This window comes from Aquarana catesbeiana, linkage group LG12, assembly GCF_042186555.1.
Source record: "Aquarana catesbeiana isolate 2022-GZ linkage group LG12, ASM4218655v1, whole genome shotgun sequence".
Taxonomy (NCBI): Eukaryota; Metazoa; Chordata; class Amphibia; order Anura; family Ranidae; genus Aquarana; species Aquarana catesbeiana.
In genome coordinates this window covers 225200578-225223485 of record NC_133335.1, presented here as the reverse complement: position 1 = coordinate 225223485, position 22908 = coordinate 225200578, and the positions used below count along the sequence as shown (strand labels likewise).

The window sequence follows — 22908 nt, the reverse complement described above, 5'->3', positions numbered from 1 at the left end:
ATATAGGAATGAAAATCAGAAAATAGGAAAATTCGGAAATTGGAAAATTTGGAAATTCGAAAATTCAGAAATTCAAAATTGGAAATTCCAAAATTTGAAAATTCGGAAATCCGAAATTTCAGAAATTTGGAAATTTGAAAATTCGGAATTCAGAAATTCGGAACTGTGAAAATCCGAATTTTCGGATTTCTGAATTCTGGAATTTTTGGATTTTCGAAAAAATGAATGAAACAAAAAACAGAAACTTTGGAAATTCGAAAATTCAGAAATTCGAAAATTTGGAAATCCTAAATTTTGGAAATTTGAAAATTCAAAAATTTGGAAATTTGAAAATCCGAATATAAAATTGAAAATCTGAAAATTGGAAAATTTAGAAATTTGAAAATTCGGAAATTCATAATTGGAAATTTGAAAATTCGGAAATTCATAATTGGAAATTCAAAAATTTGAAAATTCGGAAATCCGGAAACTCCAAAATTCCGAAATTTGAAAATTCGGAATTCAGAAATTCGGTAATTTGAAATCCCGAATTTTTGGATTTCCGAATTTACGAATTTTCAGACTTCTGAAAAAAAGCAAAAAAAGAATGAAACGAAAAACAGAAATTTTGGAAATTCTAAATTTCGGAAATTTGAAAATTCAAACATTTGGAAATTTGAAAATCCGAATATAAGAATGAAAATCTGAAAATTGGAAAATTCGGAAATTGGAAATTCGAAAATTTGAAAATTCAGAAATCCAAAAATTCGGAAATTCCGAAATTTGAAAATTCGGAATTGAGAAATTCGGAAATTTGAAAATCCGGATTTCCGAATTTCCAAATTTTTGGATTTCCGAAAAAAGCAAAAAAAGAATGAAACGAAAAACAGAAATTTTGGAAATTCTAAATTTCGTGAATTTGAAAATTCAAAAATTTGGAAATGTGAAAATCCAAATATAAGAATGAAAATCTGAAAATTGGAAAATTCGGAAATTCGGAAATTCAAAATTGGAAATTCGAAAATTTGAAAATTCGGAAATCCAAAAATTCGGAAATTCCAAAATTTGAAAATTCGGAATTGAGAAATTCGGAAATTTTAAAATCCAAATTTCCGAATTTCCAAATTTTCAGATTTCCGAAAAAAGCAAAAAAAGAATGAAACGAAAAACAAACAAATTTGTGCGCACAGGAAACTCACATACATAGACATACAAAGAAGAAACATGGGGCATGCACATCACATGTACAGGGCACACACGGAACACACGCAGTTACCAAATAGGCAAAGCACAACTGATCATAATAATATTGATGTGATCTTGAAAGAAAATTACAATGAAGCTTTCCTAAATTGTTTACAAAAGATAGAAAAAAAATGAATCAACTCAAAGAAATGAAAACTCTACAGAAAAGACTCTGTAGAGAAAATATTATAATAATGGCGGGCGCCCAATAACAACCTAAAGTACATAAACCATAGACATCAGGTTCACATGACAGCTTATAAGAACAAAGGATACATGCCTCTAGGTGTAGTAAGGACAATCATTTATTAGACCCAATATAGAGCCACTCCCATTTTCATAAATATAAGCAGGTTCATCGATCAGACAGGGATGTGTCAATAGGTGAGAGTTTTGGGATAACCAGTGAGAGGCTGTTTTGGATATTTTGTGGACATATACAAGTGTTGACATTTTTCCCAACACCACTGACTATGGACCTATTATATCACTAAGAACTCAGAAATATTCACCCTCTTTTCAATCGTCTATTAAGAAGACTTCTGATTAAGTCATTTATTTATTTTTGTGGGATACATCTTTATTAATTTTATTATTCATTTTTTCACATCCGTGGAAACTTTTTGTCACTATATTGCTCATTTGCACATGTTTATCATTATTAATATTTAGACACTTTTTGTCACGTTTGCACATTGTATATTTTGCACAGTGCTCTATTTCACGTGTTCACTTTATATGAGTACTTTATAGTTTTTTGAGAGTGTTTTTTATGGTTTTATCACTGTATTTTCTAGTGAGTATATCTTTTGCGCTAGATCACTTTTATTGACACATTTTTTTAGGGTTGGTGACTTGTGATTCACTTTTAGGTTTGGCAGCATTCGTTTTATCTTTCACTAGAGCTGTGTCACTGGTTACATTTACCGCTTACTCGCAGTAGCGCAAGAGACACTTTCACATGATCAGACAGGGATGCCAGGATGGAATCTCGCCAGGTGAAGGAAGCCGGGTCTCACGCCAGTCGTTCACCCGAAGTAGTGGGGAACCCGGCTGATATCTCCCTGGATGTCTATGAAGCGCAGCATGGAGCGCGGCTTGGCGGGATGACGCCACCGGAGACCATGATGCCTGAGAAGGGGGGGTTGCATGCCCAGTCATGGCATATAGACATGTGCATGACGAACAGATTTGTTTAATTTAGTTTAGTTTAGATTTGTTAACCACTTCAATACCGGGCACTTTCCCCCCTTCCTGCCCAGGACAATTTTCAGTTTTCAGTGCTGTTTAAATGACAATTGCGCGGTCATGCTACACTGAAGCCAAACAGAATTTTTATCATTTTGTTCCCACAAATAGAGCTTTCTTTGGGTGGTATTTGATCACCTCTGCGGTTTTTATTTTTTGCTAAACAAACTAAAAAAGACCAACATTTTTGAAAAAAATAAGTTTTTCTTAGTTTCTCGTTTTCTCCTTCACTGACGGGCACTGATAAGACTGCACTAATGGGCACTGATAAGGTGGCACTGATGGGCACTGATATGTAGAACTGATGGTCACTGATAGGCGGCACTGATGGGAGCCGATAAGCTACACTGATAGGCAGCACTGATGGGCACTGATGGGCACTGATAGGCAGCACTGATGGGCACTGATAGGTGGCACTGATAAGCGTCACTGATAGGCGGCACTGATGGGCACTGATAGATGCCACTGGATAGGCAGCACTGATGAGGAGCTACTGACAGGCATTACTGATGGGGCATTGATTGGCACATATATGGGCACTGACAGGCGTTACTGATTTGGCACAGACTGGCAGCTGATGGGCACTCCCTGTCAGCGTGAACCAAGGAAAGCCGTTTACCGGCACTTCCTGGTTCACGCTGTGATTGGTCACAGCTGATCACGTGGTCACAGGACATGTAGAGGGCACGCACAGGACATGTAGAGGGCACGCACAGGACATGTAGAGGGCACACATGGGACATGTAGAGGGCATGGCTGGGACATGTAGAGGGCACACACGGCTGGGACATGTAGAGGGCACACACAGGACATGTAGAGGGCACACAGAGGACATGTAGAGGGCACACATGGGACATGTAGAGGGCACACATGGGACATGTAGAGGGCACAAACGGGACATTTAGAGGGCACACACGGGACATTTAGAGGGCACACACGGGACATTTAGAGGGCACACTCAGGACATGTAGAGGGCACACACAGGACATGTAGGGGGGACACACAGGACATGTAGAGGGCACGCACGGGACATGTAGAGGGCATACACGGGACATGTAGAGGGCACGCACAGGACATGTAGAGGGCACACACAGGACATGTAGAGGGCACGCATAGGACATGTAGAGGGCACGCACAGGAAATGTAGAGGGCATGCACATGACATGTAGAGGGCATGCACAGGACATGTAGAGGGCATGTACAGGACATGTAGAGGGTACAAAGGACATGTAGATGGCATGCACAGGACATGTAGAGGGCACGCACAGGACATGTAGAGGGCACGCATAGGACATGTAGAGGGCACACACAGGAAATGTAGAGGGCACGCACAGGACATGTAGAGGGCACGCACGGGACATGTAGAGGGCACGCACGGGACATGTAGAGGGCATGTACAGGACATGTAGAGGGCACACACAGGACATGTAGAGGGCACGCATAGGACATGTAGAGGGCACGCACAGGAAATGTAGAGGGCATGCACATGACATGTAGAGGGCATGCACAGGACATGTAGAGGGCATGTACAGGACATGTAGAGGGTACAAAGGACATGTAGATGGCATGCACAGGACATGTAGAGGGCACGCACAGGACATGTAGAGGGCACGCATAGGACATGTAGAGGGCACACACAGGAAATGTAGAGGGCACGCACAGGACATGTAGAGGGCACGCACGGGACATGTAGAGGGCACGCACGGGACATGTAGAGGGCATGTACAGGACATGTAGAGGGTACAAAGGACATGTAGATGGCATGCACAGGACATGTAGAGGGCACGCACAGGACATGTAGAGGGCACGCACAGGACATGTAGAGGGCACGCATAGGACATGTAGAGGGCATACACAGGAAATGTAGAGGGCACGCACAGGACATATAGAGGGCACACAGAGGACATGTAGAGGGCACACATGGAACATGTAGAGGGCACACACAGGACATGTAGGGGGGACACACAGGACATGTAGAGGGCACGCACAGGACATGTAGAGGGCACACACGGCCAGAACATGTTGAGGGCACACACGGGACATGTAGAGGGCATGGCTGGGACATGTAGAGAGCACACACAGCCGGGACATGTAGAGGGCACACACAGGACATGTAGAGGACACGCACAGGACATGTAGATGCCACACACAGGACATGTAGAGGGCACGCATGGGACATGTAGGGGGCACGCACAGGACATGTAGGGGGCACACACAGCACATGTAGAGGGCATGCACGGGACATGTAGAGGGCATACACGGGACATGTAGAGGGCACACACGGGACATGTAGAGGGCACACACGGGACATGTAGAGGGCACACACGGGACATGTAGAGGGCACACACGGGACATGTAGGGGGGGGACACAGGACATGTAGAGGGCACGCACGGGACATGTAGAGGGCATACACGGGACATGTAGAGGGCACGCACAGGACATGTAGAGGGCACACACAGGACATGTAGAGGGCACGCATAGGACATGTAGAGGGCACGCACAGGAAATGTAGAGGGCACGCACATGACATGTAGAGGGCATACACAGGACATGTAGAGGGCATGTACAGGACATGTAGAGGGTACAAAGGACATGTAGATGGCATGCACAGGACATGTAGAGGGCACGCACAGGACATGTAGAGGGCACGCACGGGACATGTAGAGGGCACGCACGGGACATGTAGACGGCACGCACGGGACATGTAGAGGGCACGCACGGGACATGTAGAGGGCATGCACGGGACATGTAGAGGGCACGCACGGGACATGTAGAGGGCACGCACAGGACATGTAGAGGGCACGCACAGGACATGTAGAGGGCACGCACAGGACATGTAGAGGGCACGCACAGGACATGTAGAGGGCACGCACAGGACATGTAGAGGGCACACACAGGACATGTAGAGGGCACGCACAGGACATGTAGAGGGCACGCACAGGACATATAGAGGGCACACAGAGGACATGTAGAGGGCACACATGGAACATGTAGAGGGCACACACAGGACATGTAGGGGGGACACACAGGACATGTAGAGGGCACGCACAGGACATGTAGAGGGCACACACGGCCAGAACATGTTGAGGGCACACATGGGACATGTAGAGGGCATGGCTGGGACATGTAGAGAGCACACACAGCCGGGACATGTAGAGGGCACACACAGGACATGTAAAGGACATGCACAGGACATGTAGATGCCACACACAGGACATGTAGAGGGCACGCACGGGACATGTAGGGGGCACGCACAGGACATGTAGAGGGCATGCACGGGACATGTAGAGGGCACACACGGGACATGTAGAGGGCACACACGGGACATGTAGAGGGCACACACGGGACATGTAGAGGGCACACACGGGACATGTAGGGGGGGACACAGGACATGTAGAGGGCACTCACGGGCCATGTAGAGGGCACACACGGCTGGGACATGTAGAGGGCATGGCTGGGACATGTAGAGGGCATGGCTGGGACATATAGAGGGCACACATGGCTGGGACATGTAGAGGGCACACACAGGACATGTAGAGGGCACGCACGGGACATGTAGAGGGCACACACGGGACATGTAGAGGGCACACACGGGACATGTAGAGGGCACACACGGGACATGTAGAGGGCATGCATGGGACATGTAGAGGACAAGCACAGGACATGTAGAGGGCACACATAGCTGGGACATGTAGAGGGCACACATGGGACATGTAGAGGGCACACATGGGACATGTAGAGGGCACGCACAGGACATGTAGGGGGCACACACAGTCGGGACATGTAGAGGGCACACACAGGACATGTAGAGGGCACACACAGGACATGTAGAGGGCACACACAGGACATGTAGAGGGCACACACAGGACATGTAGAGGGCACGCACAGGACATGTAGAGGGCACGCACAGGACATGTAGAGGGCACGCACAGGACATGTAGAGGGCACACACAGGACATGTAGAGGGCACACACGGGACATGTAGGGGGGCTACACAGGCTATGGGGCCTGTCATGGGTTGTATCACACAGTCAGCTGCTTTGTCTGTTAATACATTTGCTCCAGGCTGTCTCTCTCTCATTTCTTTTCAAATTTCTACAAATATAAAAATGAACCCGGACAAATGTCTTCTGTATAAAGATTTCATCATTTGGTAAAAGTTACACGATTTAAAAAGAAATTCCCAAATTTTACTCCTCCATAAACCAGGCCTAATCCTTTAGACCTCGTGCACCCTCATGGGTATTTGCCCGGCTCTCCTGAGCCCCTTTCACCTGGCAGGAGAAAAGCAGCGTCAAAAACGCGCCTAAAGCCACGTTTAGTAAATGCACTTAGGCGCCTTTTGGCACTTTTAGGCGTGTAAAGTGCTTGTCATTAATTTATTTAATTGGCCAGAATAAAATTTTTGTGTCCCCCCGTCGGAAGATTTTCGCTCTATTGCTGTTCTGAGGACAACCCAAAATTTGGGATTCACTTTCACTTTCAATGAGAACGGTAAAAATTAAAAATAGAGAGAAGGAATCTCAGGGGCACAAACAGCAATAAAAAAACCTGATAGGTGTTCCAATCCATCTTCGTTCATTCCAAAATTTAAAAAAAGAAGTTTAGCCTATAAATATTTGGGAACTGGGTGATGAGAGATCAAAGTTCGGTACTGTATCCTATATGAACAAGAAAGTAAAAAAAGAAAGGGCAGGCGGGACTTTTAGACCCCTTTCACACTGGGGCGGTTTGCAGGCGGTATTGCGCTAAAAATACCGCCTGCAAACCGCCCCTAAACAGCCTCCGCTGTTTGTTCAGTGTGAAAGCCCGAGGGCTTTCACACTGAAGTGGTGCGCTGGCAGGACGGTGAAAAAAGTCCTGCAAACCGCTTCTTTGTAGCGGTGAAGGAGCGGTGTATTCACCGCTCCTAAACCGCTCCTGCCCATTGAAATCAATGGGACAGCGCGGCTATACCGCGGCAATACCGCGGCTATAGCCCCGCTGTACGAGTGATTTTAACCCTTTTTTGGCCGCCAGCGGGGGTTAAAACTGCTAGCGGCCGAATACAGCTGCAAGAACGACGGTACAACAGCGCTAAAAATAGCGCTGTTGTACCGCCGACGCCCCCACTGCCCCAGTGTGAAAGGGGCCTTAAGGTACCAAAGGATATATTAGTCAATCAAAGTAGAAAAATATAATAATTTTATTTAAACAATTCTATAAAATTGCAATAAACATTTACAAGAATCACATATTATCTCTTTTGACATGTACAACCACTTCTTACTCTACATGTTTCACCCAGAAGAGCTTCTTCAGGAGTTTTTGAAAGTGTTGCATGAAGTTATATATATACTATAAGAAAAACAACAATTGTAAATGATTATGCTTGAAAATTGCCATGAATAAAATCGCATGGCATGTCAATAAGACATACCTGTATGTGTTTTGAAGAAAAATATTTATACAGTGGAACCTCAGATTGCGAGAAACACGGTTAACGAGCATTGCGCAATACGAGCACTTGTATTTTTAAAAATCGTAACTCGGTTTGCGAGTGTTGTCTCGCAAAACGAGCACGATTCAGGCCAAAGCGTGTGCAGTACCGCATTTGGCCTGAGGTGGGGGGGGCACCATTCGGAAATGCATGGAAAGGCCCGAGGACAGCTCGGCTGACCTCGGCAAACCTCAGGGAGCGGAGTCTTTCCGAGGTTTGTTGAGGTTAGCCGAGGTGTCCTCGGCCTTTTTCGGCCGTTTACGAGGTTCTCCGGCGCCCCCCCCACCTCTGGCCACATGCGGTATTGCATGCCATCGAAGTCAATGCGGAACAAATTATTTTAGTTTCTATTGACTTCAGTGGGGAAACTCGCTTTGATATGCGAGTACATATCAAAGTTTGTTGAGGTTATTGGTTTGTTGAGGGTAGCCGAGGTGTCCTCGGGTCTCTTTGGCCGTTTACGAGGCTCTCCGGCGCCCCCCTCACCTCTGGCCGCATGCGGTATTGCATCCCATTGAAGTCAATGCGGAACAAATTATTTTAGTTTCCATTGACTTCAATGGGGAAACTCGCTTTGATATGAGAGTACTTTGGATTACGAGCATTCTCCTGGAACGGATTATGCTTGTAATCCAAGGTTCCACTGTACATTATACAAAGTACATTTTATACAGAATAATGGTAAACTGAAAAATATACATTCTAAAAGCACAGGATTACAGCCTAATAACATTTGTTCCCCAACACCCCCCCCCCCCCCCCCCCACCCAACCCCCTGTTCACACATAACAAATGTACATGATTTTTCATGGAGTGAATGGTTGTGTAAATTCTTTATAAATGTCCTAGGAAACAGGTGAAGAAAAATAAACACTCTGGTATATACTGTATACCAGGCAATGAAGTACATATTGAAAACAGTTCATGATTTCGCTTTAATTGATTTTGTATATTGCATTCTTTGCACCTCAATACATTTCAACCTTTGTGAAGGTGCAGAAATATTTCTTCTAAACCGCTTTGAGGTCTTCACAAAATCCATATACAATTCTATCTACATTATAGAACGTAATTCTGTAAATGTAGCATAACGTAACCCAGGCCGGTGTCTTCTGTCTGTCTGCAGATAAATTTCATGGTGTACATCCGGATATTACATCTTCTACATATGAAGCTGAAAGCCCAACAGCTAAAGTTTACCGATTACAAGTACCGGTGAGTAAGAACAATCATAAAATGTCCTGATAAGGATATTCTGTAGTTAATACTGATATCTAGTAGACATGTGCTAAAAAATTAGTTTGTTTTCGTTTCATTCGTTTTTTGCTTTTTTTTCGGAAATTCATTAATTCGGAAATCCGAAAATTCTGATTTTCAAATTTCAGAATTTCAGAATTTCGAATTTTCGGAATTTTCGAAATTTAGAATTTTCGGATTCCCAAATTTTCGAATTTACGAATTTCAAATTTTCGGATTTTCGAATTCCGAATTTTCGGAATTTGAAAATTCAGAAATTCGAAAATCTGGAAAAAAAAAAAGAAAATCAGTAAAATTTGAAATAACTAACTATTAAATTTATAGGTATTGGAATTTCCTTTCAAATTTGGCTGTTTGGGAATGTAACAAATACGAATTTATCTGAAGTTAAGAATTATCCAAAATAACGAATGCCGCATCTAAACAAATGGAATGGAGCAAATGAATAATAAATAATAATAATAAAAAGGTTTTATTATTAATGTTATTTATTATTATTAGATCGTTACGTTCCAATTATTTAGATATGGCATTCGTTATTTCAGATAATTCGTAACTTTGGATAAATTCATACTTGTTACATTCACAACACAAATTTGAAAGGAAATTCCAATACCTATAATTTAATAGTTAGCTATTATTTCAATTTTACAGATTTTCTTTCTTTTTTTCAGATTTTAAAATTTTCGGATTTTCGAATTTTTTAATTTCCGAATTTTCGAATTCCAAAAATTCGGAATTCAGAAATTCGAAATTCGGAAATTTGAAAATTCGGAAATTCGAAATTCTAAAATCTAAAATTTGGAAATTTGGAAATTCAGAAATTCGTATTTCTGAAATTCGGAAAATCGAAAATTTGTAAATTCGAAATTCGGAAATTCGTAATTTGTAAATTCGAAATTCGGAAATTCGTAATTTGTAAATTCGAAATTCGGAAATTCGTAATTTCGGAAATTGAAAAATTTGGAAATATTGGAATTAACCAATTTGTCAGAATTCATTAAAAAACGAATTACGAATTGCACATGTCTAATATCTAGTAGTAACAGAAGTATTATTAGTAATAGCCATTGTTACCTTACTGGTAATGGATGTACTCCTAGTGGTGGGCAGTAGCTAATCTTCAGACGCAGTCATACCTGAGGTAATATTAGTAGTAACACTTCTGGTACTGGGGGTATCATTAGTAATAATTTCAGAAAGAGTGAGAAGTAACAAAAGTGATGATTGTGGTTGTCGTACAAAAACAGAATGTATAGTTCCAGCAGTCATAGTGCCTCTAGTGGTAGCAGAGGAGTAGTGGTGGTGGAGGTATTAGTTATGATATTGATATTTGTAATGGTAAAGTTAATATTATTAATAGTGGTGGACGGTGTACAGATTGTACTCTTTCTATCAGTAGTCTTACCAGTCCAACACACCTTTACCAACCAAATATATTGGAGGGAAGTAGGTGGGGAAGGGCAGTGGGCGAGGGAGGGAAATAGATACAGTGCCTTGCAAAAGTATTCACCCCCCTTGGCTTTTTACCTATTTTGTTACATTACAGCCTTTAGTTCAATGTTTTTTTTAATCTGCATTATATGTGATGGATCAGAACACAATAGTCTAATTTGGTGAAGTAAAATTAGAAAAGTATATACATAAAACTATTTGCCAGAAATAAAAAACTGATAATTGGCATGTGCGTATGTATTCACCCCCTTTGTTATGAAGCCCATAAAAATCTCTGGTGCAACCAATTACCTTCCGAAGTCACATAATTAGTGAAATGATGTCCACCTGTGTGCAATCTAAGTGTCACATGATCTGTCATTACATATACACACCTTTTAGAAAGGCCCCAGAGGCTGCAACACCTAAGCAAGAGGCACCACTAACCAAACACTGCCATGAAGACCAAGGAATTCTTCAAACAAGTAAGGGACAATGTTGTTGAGAAGTACAAGTCAGGGTTAGGTTATAAAAAAAATATCCAAATCTTTGATGATCCCTAGGAGCACCACCAAATCTATCATAACCAAATGGAAAGAACATGGCACAACAGCAAACCTGCCAAGAGATGACAGCACACCAAAACTCATGGACCGGGCAAGGAGGGCATTAATCAGAGAGGCAGCACAGAGACCTGAGGTAACCCTGGAGGAGCTGCAGAGTTCCACAGCAGAGACTGGAGTATCTGTACATAGGACGACAATAAGCCGTACGCTCCATAGAGTTGGGCTTTATGGCAGAGTGGCCAGAAGAATGCCATTACTTTCAGCAAAAAAACAAAATGGCAAGTTTTGAGTTTGCGAAAAGGCATGTGGGAGACTCCCAAAATGTATGGAGGAAGGTGCTCTGGTCTGATGAGACTAAAATTTAACTTTTTGGCCATCAAAGAAAACGCTATGTCTGGCGCAAACCCAGCATATCACATCACCCAAAGAACACCATCCCTACTGTGAAACATGGTGGTGGCAGCATCATGCTGTGGGGTTGTTTTTCAGCAGTCGGTACTGGGAAACTGGTCAGAGTTGAGGGAAAGATGGATGGTGCTAAATTACAGGGATATTCTTCAGCAAAACCTGTACCACTCTGTGTGTGATTTGAGGCTAGGACGGAGGTTCACCTTCCAGCAAGACAATGACCCCAAACACACTGCTAAAGCAACACTTGAGTGGTTTAAGGGGAAACATGTAAATGTGTTGGAATGGCCTAGTCAAAGCCCAGACCTCAATCCAATAAAAAATCTGTTGTCAGACTTAAAGATTGCTGTCAACAAGTGCAAACCATCCAACTTGAAGGAGCTGGAGCAGTTTTGCAAGGAGGAATGGGCAAAAATCCCAGTGGTAAGATGTTGCAAGCTCATAGAGACTTATCCAAAGCAACTTGGAGCTGTGATAGCCGCAAAAGGTGGCTCTACAAAGTATTGACTTTAGGGGGGTGAATAGTTATGCACATTGACTTTTTATGTTATTTTATCCTATTTTTTTGCTTCACAATAATAATAAAAAAAAATCTTTAAAGTTGTGGGCATGGTCAGTAAATTAAATGATGGAAATCCTCAAACAATCCATTTTAATTCCAAGATGTGAGGCAACAAAACACGACCACCTCACCATCAGCCTCCCGGAAAATCAGTGTAGGCACTACGGTAGTAAAGGAAAAACAGTAGGCAGGGCAGGGTCGCAGGTGGGGGGGAGTACAGTAGGCAGTAAAGGGCCATATGCAAGGAGGCAAAATAGGCAGAGAAAGGCAGAATGCAGGGAAGTGCGGTGGGCAGGAAATGGCAGTGGCAGTAGATAAGGAAGGACAGTAGGCAGTGGATTGCAGTGGGCAAGGTAGAGCAGTAAGCAGGGAAGGGATAATGGAACTCATGCCACCTTATTCCCCATCACACAGCCCATCATTGGGATTGGACATATTGTAATAAATACAGTGGAACCTCGGATTACAAGCATAATCCGTTCCATAATCCAATGTACTCGCATATCAAAGCGAGTTTTCCCATTGAAGTCAATGGAAACTAAAATAATTCGTTCTGCATTGACTTCAATGGGATTCAATACCGCATGCGGCCAGAGGTGGGGGGGCGCCGGAGAGCCTCGGAAACGGCCGAAAAGGCCCGAGGGACACTTCGGCGGACCTCGGCAAACCTCGGAAAGACTCCGTTCACGAGCCTTGCCGAGGTTTGCCGAGGTCAGCCGAACTGTCCTTGGGCCTTTCCGTGCATTTCCGAATGGCACCGATCGTCGACTTTCGGCTCTGCTCGGCTCCGTCGCCCCCGAACCTCAGACCAAAAGCAATACTGCACACCACTTTTGGCCTGAATCCTGCTCGGGTTGCAAGACAACACTCGCAAACCAAGTTAGGAATTTTAAAAATACAGTGCTCGTTAACCGCGTTACTTGCAAACCGAGGTTCCACTGTATCTATAATTTGTGCTCTTTGATTGATCGCCATCTAGTGGAATCAGAGTAAATGATGTTGTACACGGTTACCTTTTTTTTTTTTTTTTTTTTTTGTCTCTTAAGATTCGCTAAAGCAACGCTCATCCTCATCCCTCTGCTGGGGACACACGAAGTCTTCTTCACCTTTGTCAGCGATGAACACATTAAAGGGCTCACCAAACACATCCTGCGCTTCATCCAGCTGACTCTGAGCTCCTTCCAGGTAGACGCTGATGGGAATCCAGCGGTTGTGCAGGGAATGGGGTGACTTTTGTCATTAATAAAGGGGAAATATAAGGCAACTAAATTATGACAGACAGAGGAAACCTATCTACGATGTTTTGTATGACTGGAGAAGCATGCTCTCTTAGAGAAGGGAGGAAGCTAAGCACTGAGAAGGAACCCTGACTCACCGTTCAGAAAGACTGTACATGCGTATCCTCACCATTCTGCCTGTCCTACTTCTACTTGGGTCCATTTACTTTTCTGCATCACGGTAAAGCATGTGTTACCACACTGAGTGATAAGACACACATTACTGCAATAAGTAGTAACATATGTAACATGCAATATGGGCCGTACACACAATAGGATTTTCCGACAACAAATGTTGGATGTGAGCTTGTTGTCGGAAAGTCAGACCGTGTGTAGGCTCCATAGAACATCAGTTGTCGGAATTTCCGCCAACAAATGTTTGAGAGCAGGTCTCCCAAATTTTCCGACAACAAGATTTGTTGTCGGAAATTCCGAGCGCGTGTACACAATTCCGACGCACAAAAGTTCCATGCATGCTGGGAATCAAGCAGAAGAGCCGCACTGGCTATTGAGCTTCATTTTTCTCGGCTCGTCGTATGTGTTGTACGTCACCGCGTTACATAGTTACATGGTTAGTAAGGTTGAATAAAGACACCAGTCCATCGAGTTCAACCTGAGCAAGTGTGGGTGCGTGTCTACAACTATTCCTATTTTTATCTAAGGTACCCATATAGCGCTGTGTCAATTTTTACGCAGCGCTCCACACATATATCGCACACTCACATCAATCCCTACCCTTAAGGAGCCCACAATCCAAGGTCCCTAACATTCATATACTAGGGCCAATTTTGGACAGAAGCCAATTAACCTACCAGCATGTCTTTGGAGTGTGGGAGGAAACCAGAGCACCCGGAGGAAACCCGCGCAGGCACAGGGAGAACATGCAAACTCCAGGCAGGTAGTGTCATGGTTGGGATTTGAACCATCGACCCTTCTTACTGCTAGACGAGAGTGCTACCCACTACACCACTGTGCTTCCGAACGTTCTTGACGTTCGGAATTTCCGACAACATTTATGTGACCGTTGTGTATGCAAGACAAGTTTGAGCCAACATCCTTTGGAAAAAAATCCATGGATTTTGTTGTCGGAAAATCCTATTGCGTGTACATAGCATTACAGTGTTGTGCTGCCAGTCATAGGAATCCTATGCACTAAAGCGACACCTGCACCGTAATGTGTCCCGCAAGGCATTAGGTTGTGGAGTGTTGCATTGGGAAAAAAGGGCCATTATTGCTGCCCTATTGCCTTAACGCAACACACATTAACACACAACATAACACCAAATAGATACAATATCACTTCTGCCTTAAGGTATGGCACCAGTCTTTTTGGGGAGGTTCTCGCTAGATTCCAGGCATCTCCAGCACAGGACCCAGGTCATGGTCTTCTAAGTTCCACTTGGCCTTGCTGCCCATCCTTAAGAACTATGCATAAAAACTGAAAAAAAAGGGAGACACACCAGCCTTGTGCATTAACCGAGACACCATTTATTTAAAAATAAAAAGTAATGTATTCACAAAGAAATGTAGAGCATCAAGTCCACCAAAAATTTCCAACAGATCAACCAAAATCGGTAGTGCACCACTAGATGACCCGAGAGGATGTCCCAGAGTTCTGCAGTCACTAACGTGCTGGTAGAAGAAGAGAGGACACCCTTGAAATGCATTAACATCTGCTGAACTCTGGGACGCTCCTCTTGATCCATCTACCAATTTTGGTTGATCTGTTGGAAATTTGCTATGGGCCTGATGCTCTCTATTGTTTGAGAGTATATTTCTTTTTATTCTTAAATAAATGGTGTCTTGGTTAATGTACAAGGCTGGTGCCCCCCTTCCCCCTTCCCCACCTTTATTGGTGTTTTTATGTACAACATAACACATGTTAATGCATGTACAGTAAAACCTTGGTTTGAGAGTAACTTGGTTTGAGAGCGTTTTGCAAGACAAGTAAAATTTTCCATTATTTCTTATGGGGAAATTTGCTTTGATATACAAGTGCTTTGGGTTACAAGCATGTTTCTGGAACGAATTATGCGCGTAATCCAAGGTTTTACTGTACATTAACACACCACAAAGAAGTAAATGGGCTGCCAAGATCTTTCTCACTCTTTTCCACAAGCACATCCAAAGGATGATGAAATCTCAAATTGTTCATGTATGAGAGAAATAAACACGGGCAATCAGCATTTATTTGACTTGGTAAGGCTGTTTTATACAGAACTGGAAAATTCTGTGATAGGATTATAAAACATGAACAATTTTAGTTTTATTTATTTTTTGGTTAATTTGAATGAATCATCTCTTTTTATTCTTATTTTTAGGGCTTTGTGGTTGCCTATTTGTATTGTTTCACCAATGGGGAGGTAAGTAAATGCTTTACGGGTTTTTTGCATTTTCAGCCAAATGTTAAAGTGTATCTAGAACCATTTGTTTTAGTTTTGGATGCACTAAGAAAGGGTTTTTATCGTGCCCCCACTGAGGAGATTCACCCTGTATTTTTGTCCTGGTGTCACCACTGTGCCCATAGAGAAAGTGAGGGAAAATACAACATTTGGAATTGTCACCAGAATAAGACTATCTTCTAAACTTCCAAATTTTCCAACTATCTTAAAGGAGATTTTGCCTCGCTTTCTAGAGATTTTATCTAATTTCCTGTTTGTTTAAAGGACAGGAAGGGAAAACTCGCCAGTGGGACTGTCACGGACAGGGGTCCATATCCACATGGAGAGAGACAGTACAGAAAATAAAGGAGTGTGCCTGAGATTGTGGAGACACAGGTGTCATGGAGGTTCTCAGTGCTCACTGGGGTCACAAAATGACTCAGGATGCATAGGAGTCTAGGGAGGCACAGGGGTCACTGGGGTCACTAGAGACAAAAGAGTCACTGGAGACACAGGAGCGCTGGGGTCGTTGGAGGCACGGAGATCACAAGAGTGCACAAGGGTTACAAAGCCACTGAGGGTACAGGAATGTTGGGGTCTCTGGAGACACTGGGGTCAAAAGAGTGCGCAGGGTTCACTGATTCCCTGGAGGCATAGGAGTGCACAGGGGTTACAGAATCACTGAAGGGGCAGGAGCACTGGGGTTATTGGAGACATGGGGGTCACAGGAGTGCACAAGGGTCCCAAAGTCACTAAGGGCACAGGGTTGTTGGGGTCACTTGAGACACTGGGTGCTCAGTACAGGGTTCACAGATTACCTGGAGGCAAAGGAGTGCTCAGGGGTCATTGGAAGCAAAGAGGTGCACAAGGGTTGCTAAATGCACAGGGCTCACTGGAGGCATAGGTGTGCACAGAGGTCACTGGAGGCATAGGCGTGCACATAGGTCACTGGAGGCATAGGCGTGCACAGAGGTCACTGGAGGCATAGGCGTGCACATAAGTCACTGGAGGCATAGGCGTGCACAGAGGTCACTGGAGGCATAGGCCTGCACAGAGGTCACTGGAGGAATAGGCGTTCACATAGGTCACTGGAGGCATAGGCGTGCACATAGGTCACTGGAGGCATAAGTGTGCACATAGGTCACTGGAGGCATAGGTGTGCACAGAGGTCACTGGAGGCATAGGTGTGCACAGAGGTCACTGGAGGCATAGGTGTGCACAGAGGTCACTGGAGGCATAGGTGTGCACAGAGGTCACTGGAGGCATAGGTGTGCACATAAGTCACTGGAGGCATAGGTCTGCACATAGGTTACTGGAGGCATAGGGGTGCACAGAGGTTCGCTAAATGCACAGAGCTCACTGGAGGCACAGAGGTGCACAGGATTCGCTGGAGGTACAGGAGTTTACTGGGGTCGCCGAATGCACAGGGCTCAATGGAGGAACAGGGGTACACAAGGCTCACTGGAGGCACAGAGGTGCATAGGAATTTGCTAAATGCACAGGGCTCACTGGAGGCACAGAGGTGCACAGGGGTTGCTAAATGCACAGGGTTCACTGGAGGCACAGGGGTGCACAGGGTTCACTGGAGGCACAGGGCTCACTGGAGGCACAGGGGTGCACAGGGTTCACTGGAGGCACAGGGGTGCACAGTTGTCACTGGAGGCACAGGGATGCACAGGGTTTACTGGAGGCACAGCAGTGCTAAGGGGTCACTGGAGGCATAGGGGTGCATTGAGGTCACTGGAGGCATAGGGGTGCACAGGGTTCACTAGAGGCATAGGAGTGCACAGAGGTCGCTAAAGGCACAGGGGTCATTGGAGGCATTGGAGTGCACTGGGGACCCTGGGAGAGTAGCCCCATCTGTAGTCACTAGGCCCACGACCCCCCTCCCCCCAGACCCTGTGACAATAGCCCATCAGTGGTCACTAGACTCTCAGATCCCTTCGAACTCTGGAAGAGTAGCCACATCAGCAGTCACTAGGCCCTTAGGACCCCTTAAACTTTGAGACAGTACACTACACTACACTACTCATCTGTAGTCACTGGGCCATCAGATTCCCCCAGACTGTGGTGCAATGGCCCCATCTGTAGTTGCCAGACTCTCAGATAACCCTTCAACCCTGGGACAGTGGCCCCATCTGTAATCACAGTCCACAACAGTGGCTCTATCTGTAGACACAGCCTAGAACAGCCTCTACAATCAATGTCTTCAGACGTTTTGTGTCTATACTCAATCCCTCTCATGTGTCTGAGCTGTTTGTAAAATAAAATGTACATAATGCTCTGCAGTTAGCAGCGATCCCTCCGGCTCCCCCAGGGTTAATTAATCCTTAGCACAGTAACAAGCGTACACAGATTACACTCAGCCGAGGAAGTTGAGTCATTGATCTATAAACCGCCTTCTTCATTTACCCTCTTATCGACATCATCTGTTTTCTTCTCATTAGGATCCAGTAATTAAATGCTAATATTGATTCTGCGACTTCTATCTGGGCTTGACTAGAAATCCAAGGCTTAGAGGAGAATCTGGATGATGGGCCCCTCCAAATTCTCCAGTGAAGGACCCCCAGTTCCTCCAGGGAGGGTGTGAAATGATCAGTTCATTAGATAGTTTGATAAAATTGTGTCTCTGCTTGATGGCAACGGGAGGACAGAGAGGACCTCCACCTAGACAATTACACTGAGCAAAATTATAAATGCTACACTTTTGTGTTTGCCCCTATTTATCATGAGCTAAACTCAAAGATCCACGACTTTTTCTATGTACACAAAAGGCCTATTTCTCTCAAATATTGTACACAAATCTGTCTAAATCTGTGTTAGTGAGCGCTTCTCCTTTGCCGAGATAATCCATCCACCTCACAGGTCTGGCATATCAAGATGCTGATTAGACAGCATCATTATTGCACAGGTGTGCCTTAGGCTGACCACAATAAAAGGCCAGTCTAAAATGTGCAGTTTTACTGTATTGGAGGGGTCGGGGGGAGGGGGTCCGAAAACCAGTCAGTATCTGGTGTGACCACCATTTGCCTCATGCAGTGCAGCACATCTCCTTCGCATAGAGTTGATCAGGTTGTCAAAAAGGGGGCCCAAGCACCTGCTAAGCAGGAGGGCCGGCTGTGCTGTCTTATTGCAGAAACCAGTCCTTTTCTGCCTCCCCCTGCAGGGCTGCCAGCTTCTCCTCCTCTTTCTCCCTCCTGATGCACTGCGGGGGGATTGGTCTTAGCACATGTGCCCCTTTCATCTGTGGTCGGGGGCCCCCCCTGTGTGCCCCTTTCCTCCACAATGCTGCCGGCTTCCCTCCTCCCCTCTCCCACTGGCAGCTGCTACGTGCACACAGGGGGATGTTTCAGAATGGGGAGCAGGGGAAGGGGCCAGTAAATGTGTAATTTGCTGGCCCCTTCCTTTCCGGAATGCACACAGTGAGCAACCGGTACCAATCACTCCTGTGTCCATTCATTAGAGTTTGTGAATGAGCAGGAAGCCTCAGAGCACTTCCTATTCATTCATCTGTGCAGATGAGAAAGGGATTGATACATCTATGTCCTCAGGGGGGCTGTTAGAAATCACAGGGCCCTATACAGCCTACCTAACAGCAGCCTTGCTCATACAACTCAGGTTCATTGTGCCCCTTCCCTTTTAGCTAATGTTGATGGCTCTTTATATATAAGGCATTATGAAAATATTCACTTATAAATGTCACAGATCAGCAGCAACTTTTAGATGGAGCAAAATTGCCACACTCCCCCCTACCATCCCATTGCCATTTTTGGAGCTTCACCGCTTTATCACTGCTACAATATTGGCATAGAAGCGAAACCACAACTCATGTTACATTGTAGGAATAGTCAAAGCCCAGTCCCTCCATGTATATACAGGGCACCTAGAAAGTATTCACAGCGCTTCACTTTTTCCACATTTTGTTATTTTACAGCCTTATTCCAAAATGGATTAAATTCATTATTTTCCTCAAAATTCTGCAAACAATACCCCATAATGACATAATGAAAGAGGTGTGTTTAAAATCTTTGCAAATTTATTAAAAATAAAAAATGAATAAAATCCCATGTACATACGTATCCCAGCCTTTGCCATGACACTCAAAATTGAGCTCAGGTACATTCTGTTTCCACTGATCATCCTTGAGATGTTACTACAACTTGATTGGAGTCCACCTGTAGTAAATTTATTTGATTGGACATGATTTGGAAAGGCACACACCTGTCTATATAAGGTCCCACAGTTACCAGTGCAAGTCAGAGCACAAACCAAGCCATGAAGTCCAAGGAATTGTCTGTAGACCTCAGAGACAGGATTGTATGGAGGCACAGATCTGGGGAAGGGTACAGAAAAATTTCTGCAGCATTAAAGGTCCCAATGAGCACAATGGCCTCCATCATCCATAAATGGAAGAAGTTTGGAACCACCAGGACTCTTCCTAGAGCAGGCCGCCCAGCCAAATTGAGTGATTGGGAGAGAAGGACCTTAGTCAGGGAGATGACCAAGAACCCGATGGTCACTCTGACAGAGCTCCAGCGTTTCTCTGTGGAGCGAGGAGAAGCTTCCAGAAGAACAACCATCTCTGTAACACTCCACCAATCAGGCCTGTATGGTAGAGTGGCCATACGGAAGCCACTACTCAGTAAAAGGCACATGACAGCCCGCCTGGAGTTTGCCACAGGGCACCTAAAGGACTCTCAGACCATGAGAAACATAATTCTCTGATCTGATGAAACAAAGACCATTCAGGACAAACTCTTTGGCCTGAATGGCAAGTGTCATGTCTGGAGGAAACCAGGCACCGCTCAACACCTGACCAATACCATCCTTACAGTGAAGCATGGTGGTGGCAGCATCATGCTGTGGGGATGTTTTTCAGTGGCAGGAACTGGGAGACTAGTCTGGTTTGAGGGAAAGATGAATGCATCCTTGATGAAAACCTGCTCCAGAGCGCTCTGGACCTCCAACTGGGGTGAAGGTTCATCTTCCAACAGGACAACGACCCTAAGCACACAGCCAAGATAACAAAGGAGTGGCTACGGGACAACTCTGTGAATGTCCTTGAGTGGCCCAGCCAGAGCCCAGACATGAACTCGATTGAACATCTCATGAGAGATCTGAAGATGACTTTGCACGGATGCTCCCCATCCAACCTGATGGATGGAGCTTGAGAGGTCCAAAAATAGGTGTGCCACGCTTGTAGCATCATACTCAAAAAGACTTGAGGCTGTAATTGGTGCCAAAGATGCTTCACCAAAGTATTGAGCAAAGGCTGTGGTACTTATGTACATGGGATTTTTTTTTATTTTCAATAATTTTGCAAAGATTTCAAACAAACTTCTTTCACGTTGTCATTATGGGGTAGTGCTTGTAGAATTTTGAGAAAAATAATGAATTTAATCCATTTTGGAATAAGGCTGTAACATAACAAAATGTGGAAATAGTGAAGCGCTGTGAATGTATATAATTGGTCCAGCGCTTTTGTATTGTCCAAAACAACATGCCATAAAGGTTGTATTCAGCCCAAACTTCTCCTTATGCAAACACTTTCCTTATTTCTCTGCAGGTCAAAACAGAGCTCCGTAAACAATGGAACCTCTTCCTCCTCCAGTATTTTCCGTGCAAAAGCTGTTTCTTCAGGAGTCAAGTCAAGTATAAACCCAAAGCTGCTAAAAACTCAAACGCATTTTTCACACACAACGGGGTCTACCAGAATGGAAAAAAAAAGAGCAAAGTCCAGCTGCTTCCGGCCCCCAGCAACCTGACCTCTGACCTGGACCCCAACCACAGCGCCACCCTGCAGTACTTCCGGGGAAGCGTTTCCGAGAGCAGTGATGGCGGCTTAACACTGGGAGAGACATTTGAGGAGACGGTGGAAGAAAGTGAGATTTGTTAGGGGCAAAATTATGATTTTAGAACATAGTTGTAGAAGAAGGCAGAGAATCGACGTACCAAGGAATTAACCAGGAAAATCAACAGGACCTCAATATGAAGGATGACTCCAGAAATGGATCACTTTTGAAAAGGAATTCTAAAAACTATTAAGAGGCTGATTCAGAATGTAGCAGTGGCCAGATAGAAACGTTAAAACTAAGATTTTGAATGTTTTTATTGGAAATTTAAATTTTTTTTTTTGTATATTTTGCCATATTGCAAGAAAATATTTGTGTATATTAGTTTGTTGGTGACCTTATAGGCTCTTGACCCCACTTAATACTGTAGAGTCAGGATAGGCCATTTTGGAATGTTTACCTTGTATGTCCTTAAAATCTTTAATTAAAACTAAAATTTTTCTACACATTTATTGAATAAATATCACAGATTTCGTAAAGTAATATGTAATATATGTAGTGAAATAAAATAATGGAATGTCCTGTTTGTAATTTTGAGATTATTTTTTAAATTTTTGGCCTATTTTTTTTTTTTTTAATTTTTTGCATAAAGTAAAATACTTTGGAATTTTAAAAATTATGATTTTTTTTGTAAACTCACCTCTTCACTTCCCCAAATCATTGAACACAAAAAGGACAATGGAAATATATTCACACATTTTCTCTGCAGTTTTCGTGTTTGTGGTGGTTTACAGTTTCTGGTCAGCGGATTCTATTTCTACTGTAATTACAATGTTTATATTTCCTACAACTTGCACATTATATGAACTTTGGGTATTATTGTACATTTTTTATGAATTAAAGGTAAAGATTATACGATTTTGTGTAATTAAATTGTAGATATTTCTGTTTTGTTTTTTTTTTTTTTTTACAAGATTTTTAAATTGTTTTTTTAAAATGTTCACAAACCAATTTTATGGTCACTTAAAAAAATAAAATTAAAAAAAATGTTAAAAAATGTGTGATTTAATTGTAATTGGTCTCTAGTGAATGGATAGCTGCATTCTCAGTGATGTCACCGCTCTCTAGTGAATGGATAGGCTCCATTCTCAGTGATGTCTCCAGTCTCTAATGAATTGATAGGCTGCATTCTCAGTGATGTCACCGGTCTCTAGTGAATGGATAGGCTGCATTCTCAGTGATGTCACCGGATTCTAGTGAATTTATAGGATACATTCTC

General features: G+C 43.8%; 1 protein-coding gene across 1 annotated transcript in view; it reads left to right on the top strand.

The window, feature by feature from the left end:
- Window positions 1-22686, top strand: part of GLP2R (glucagon like peptide 2 receptor) — a gene marked incomplete at its 5' end in the record, with an annotated part of 144815 nt that extends 122129 nt beyond the window's left edge. The window contains 4 exon segments of the mRNA XM_073606793.1: window positions 9079-9167; window positions 13226-13364; window positions 15778-15819; window positions 21404-22686. Of these exon segments, the coding sequence (XP_073462894.1) occupies window positions 9079-9167; window positions 13226-13364; window positions 15778-15819; window positions 21404-21733 (600 nt within the window). The 3' untranslated portion in view covers window positions 21734-22686.
- Window positions 22687-22908: the final 222 nt, after the last annotated feature.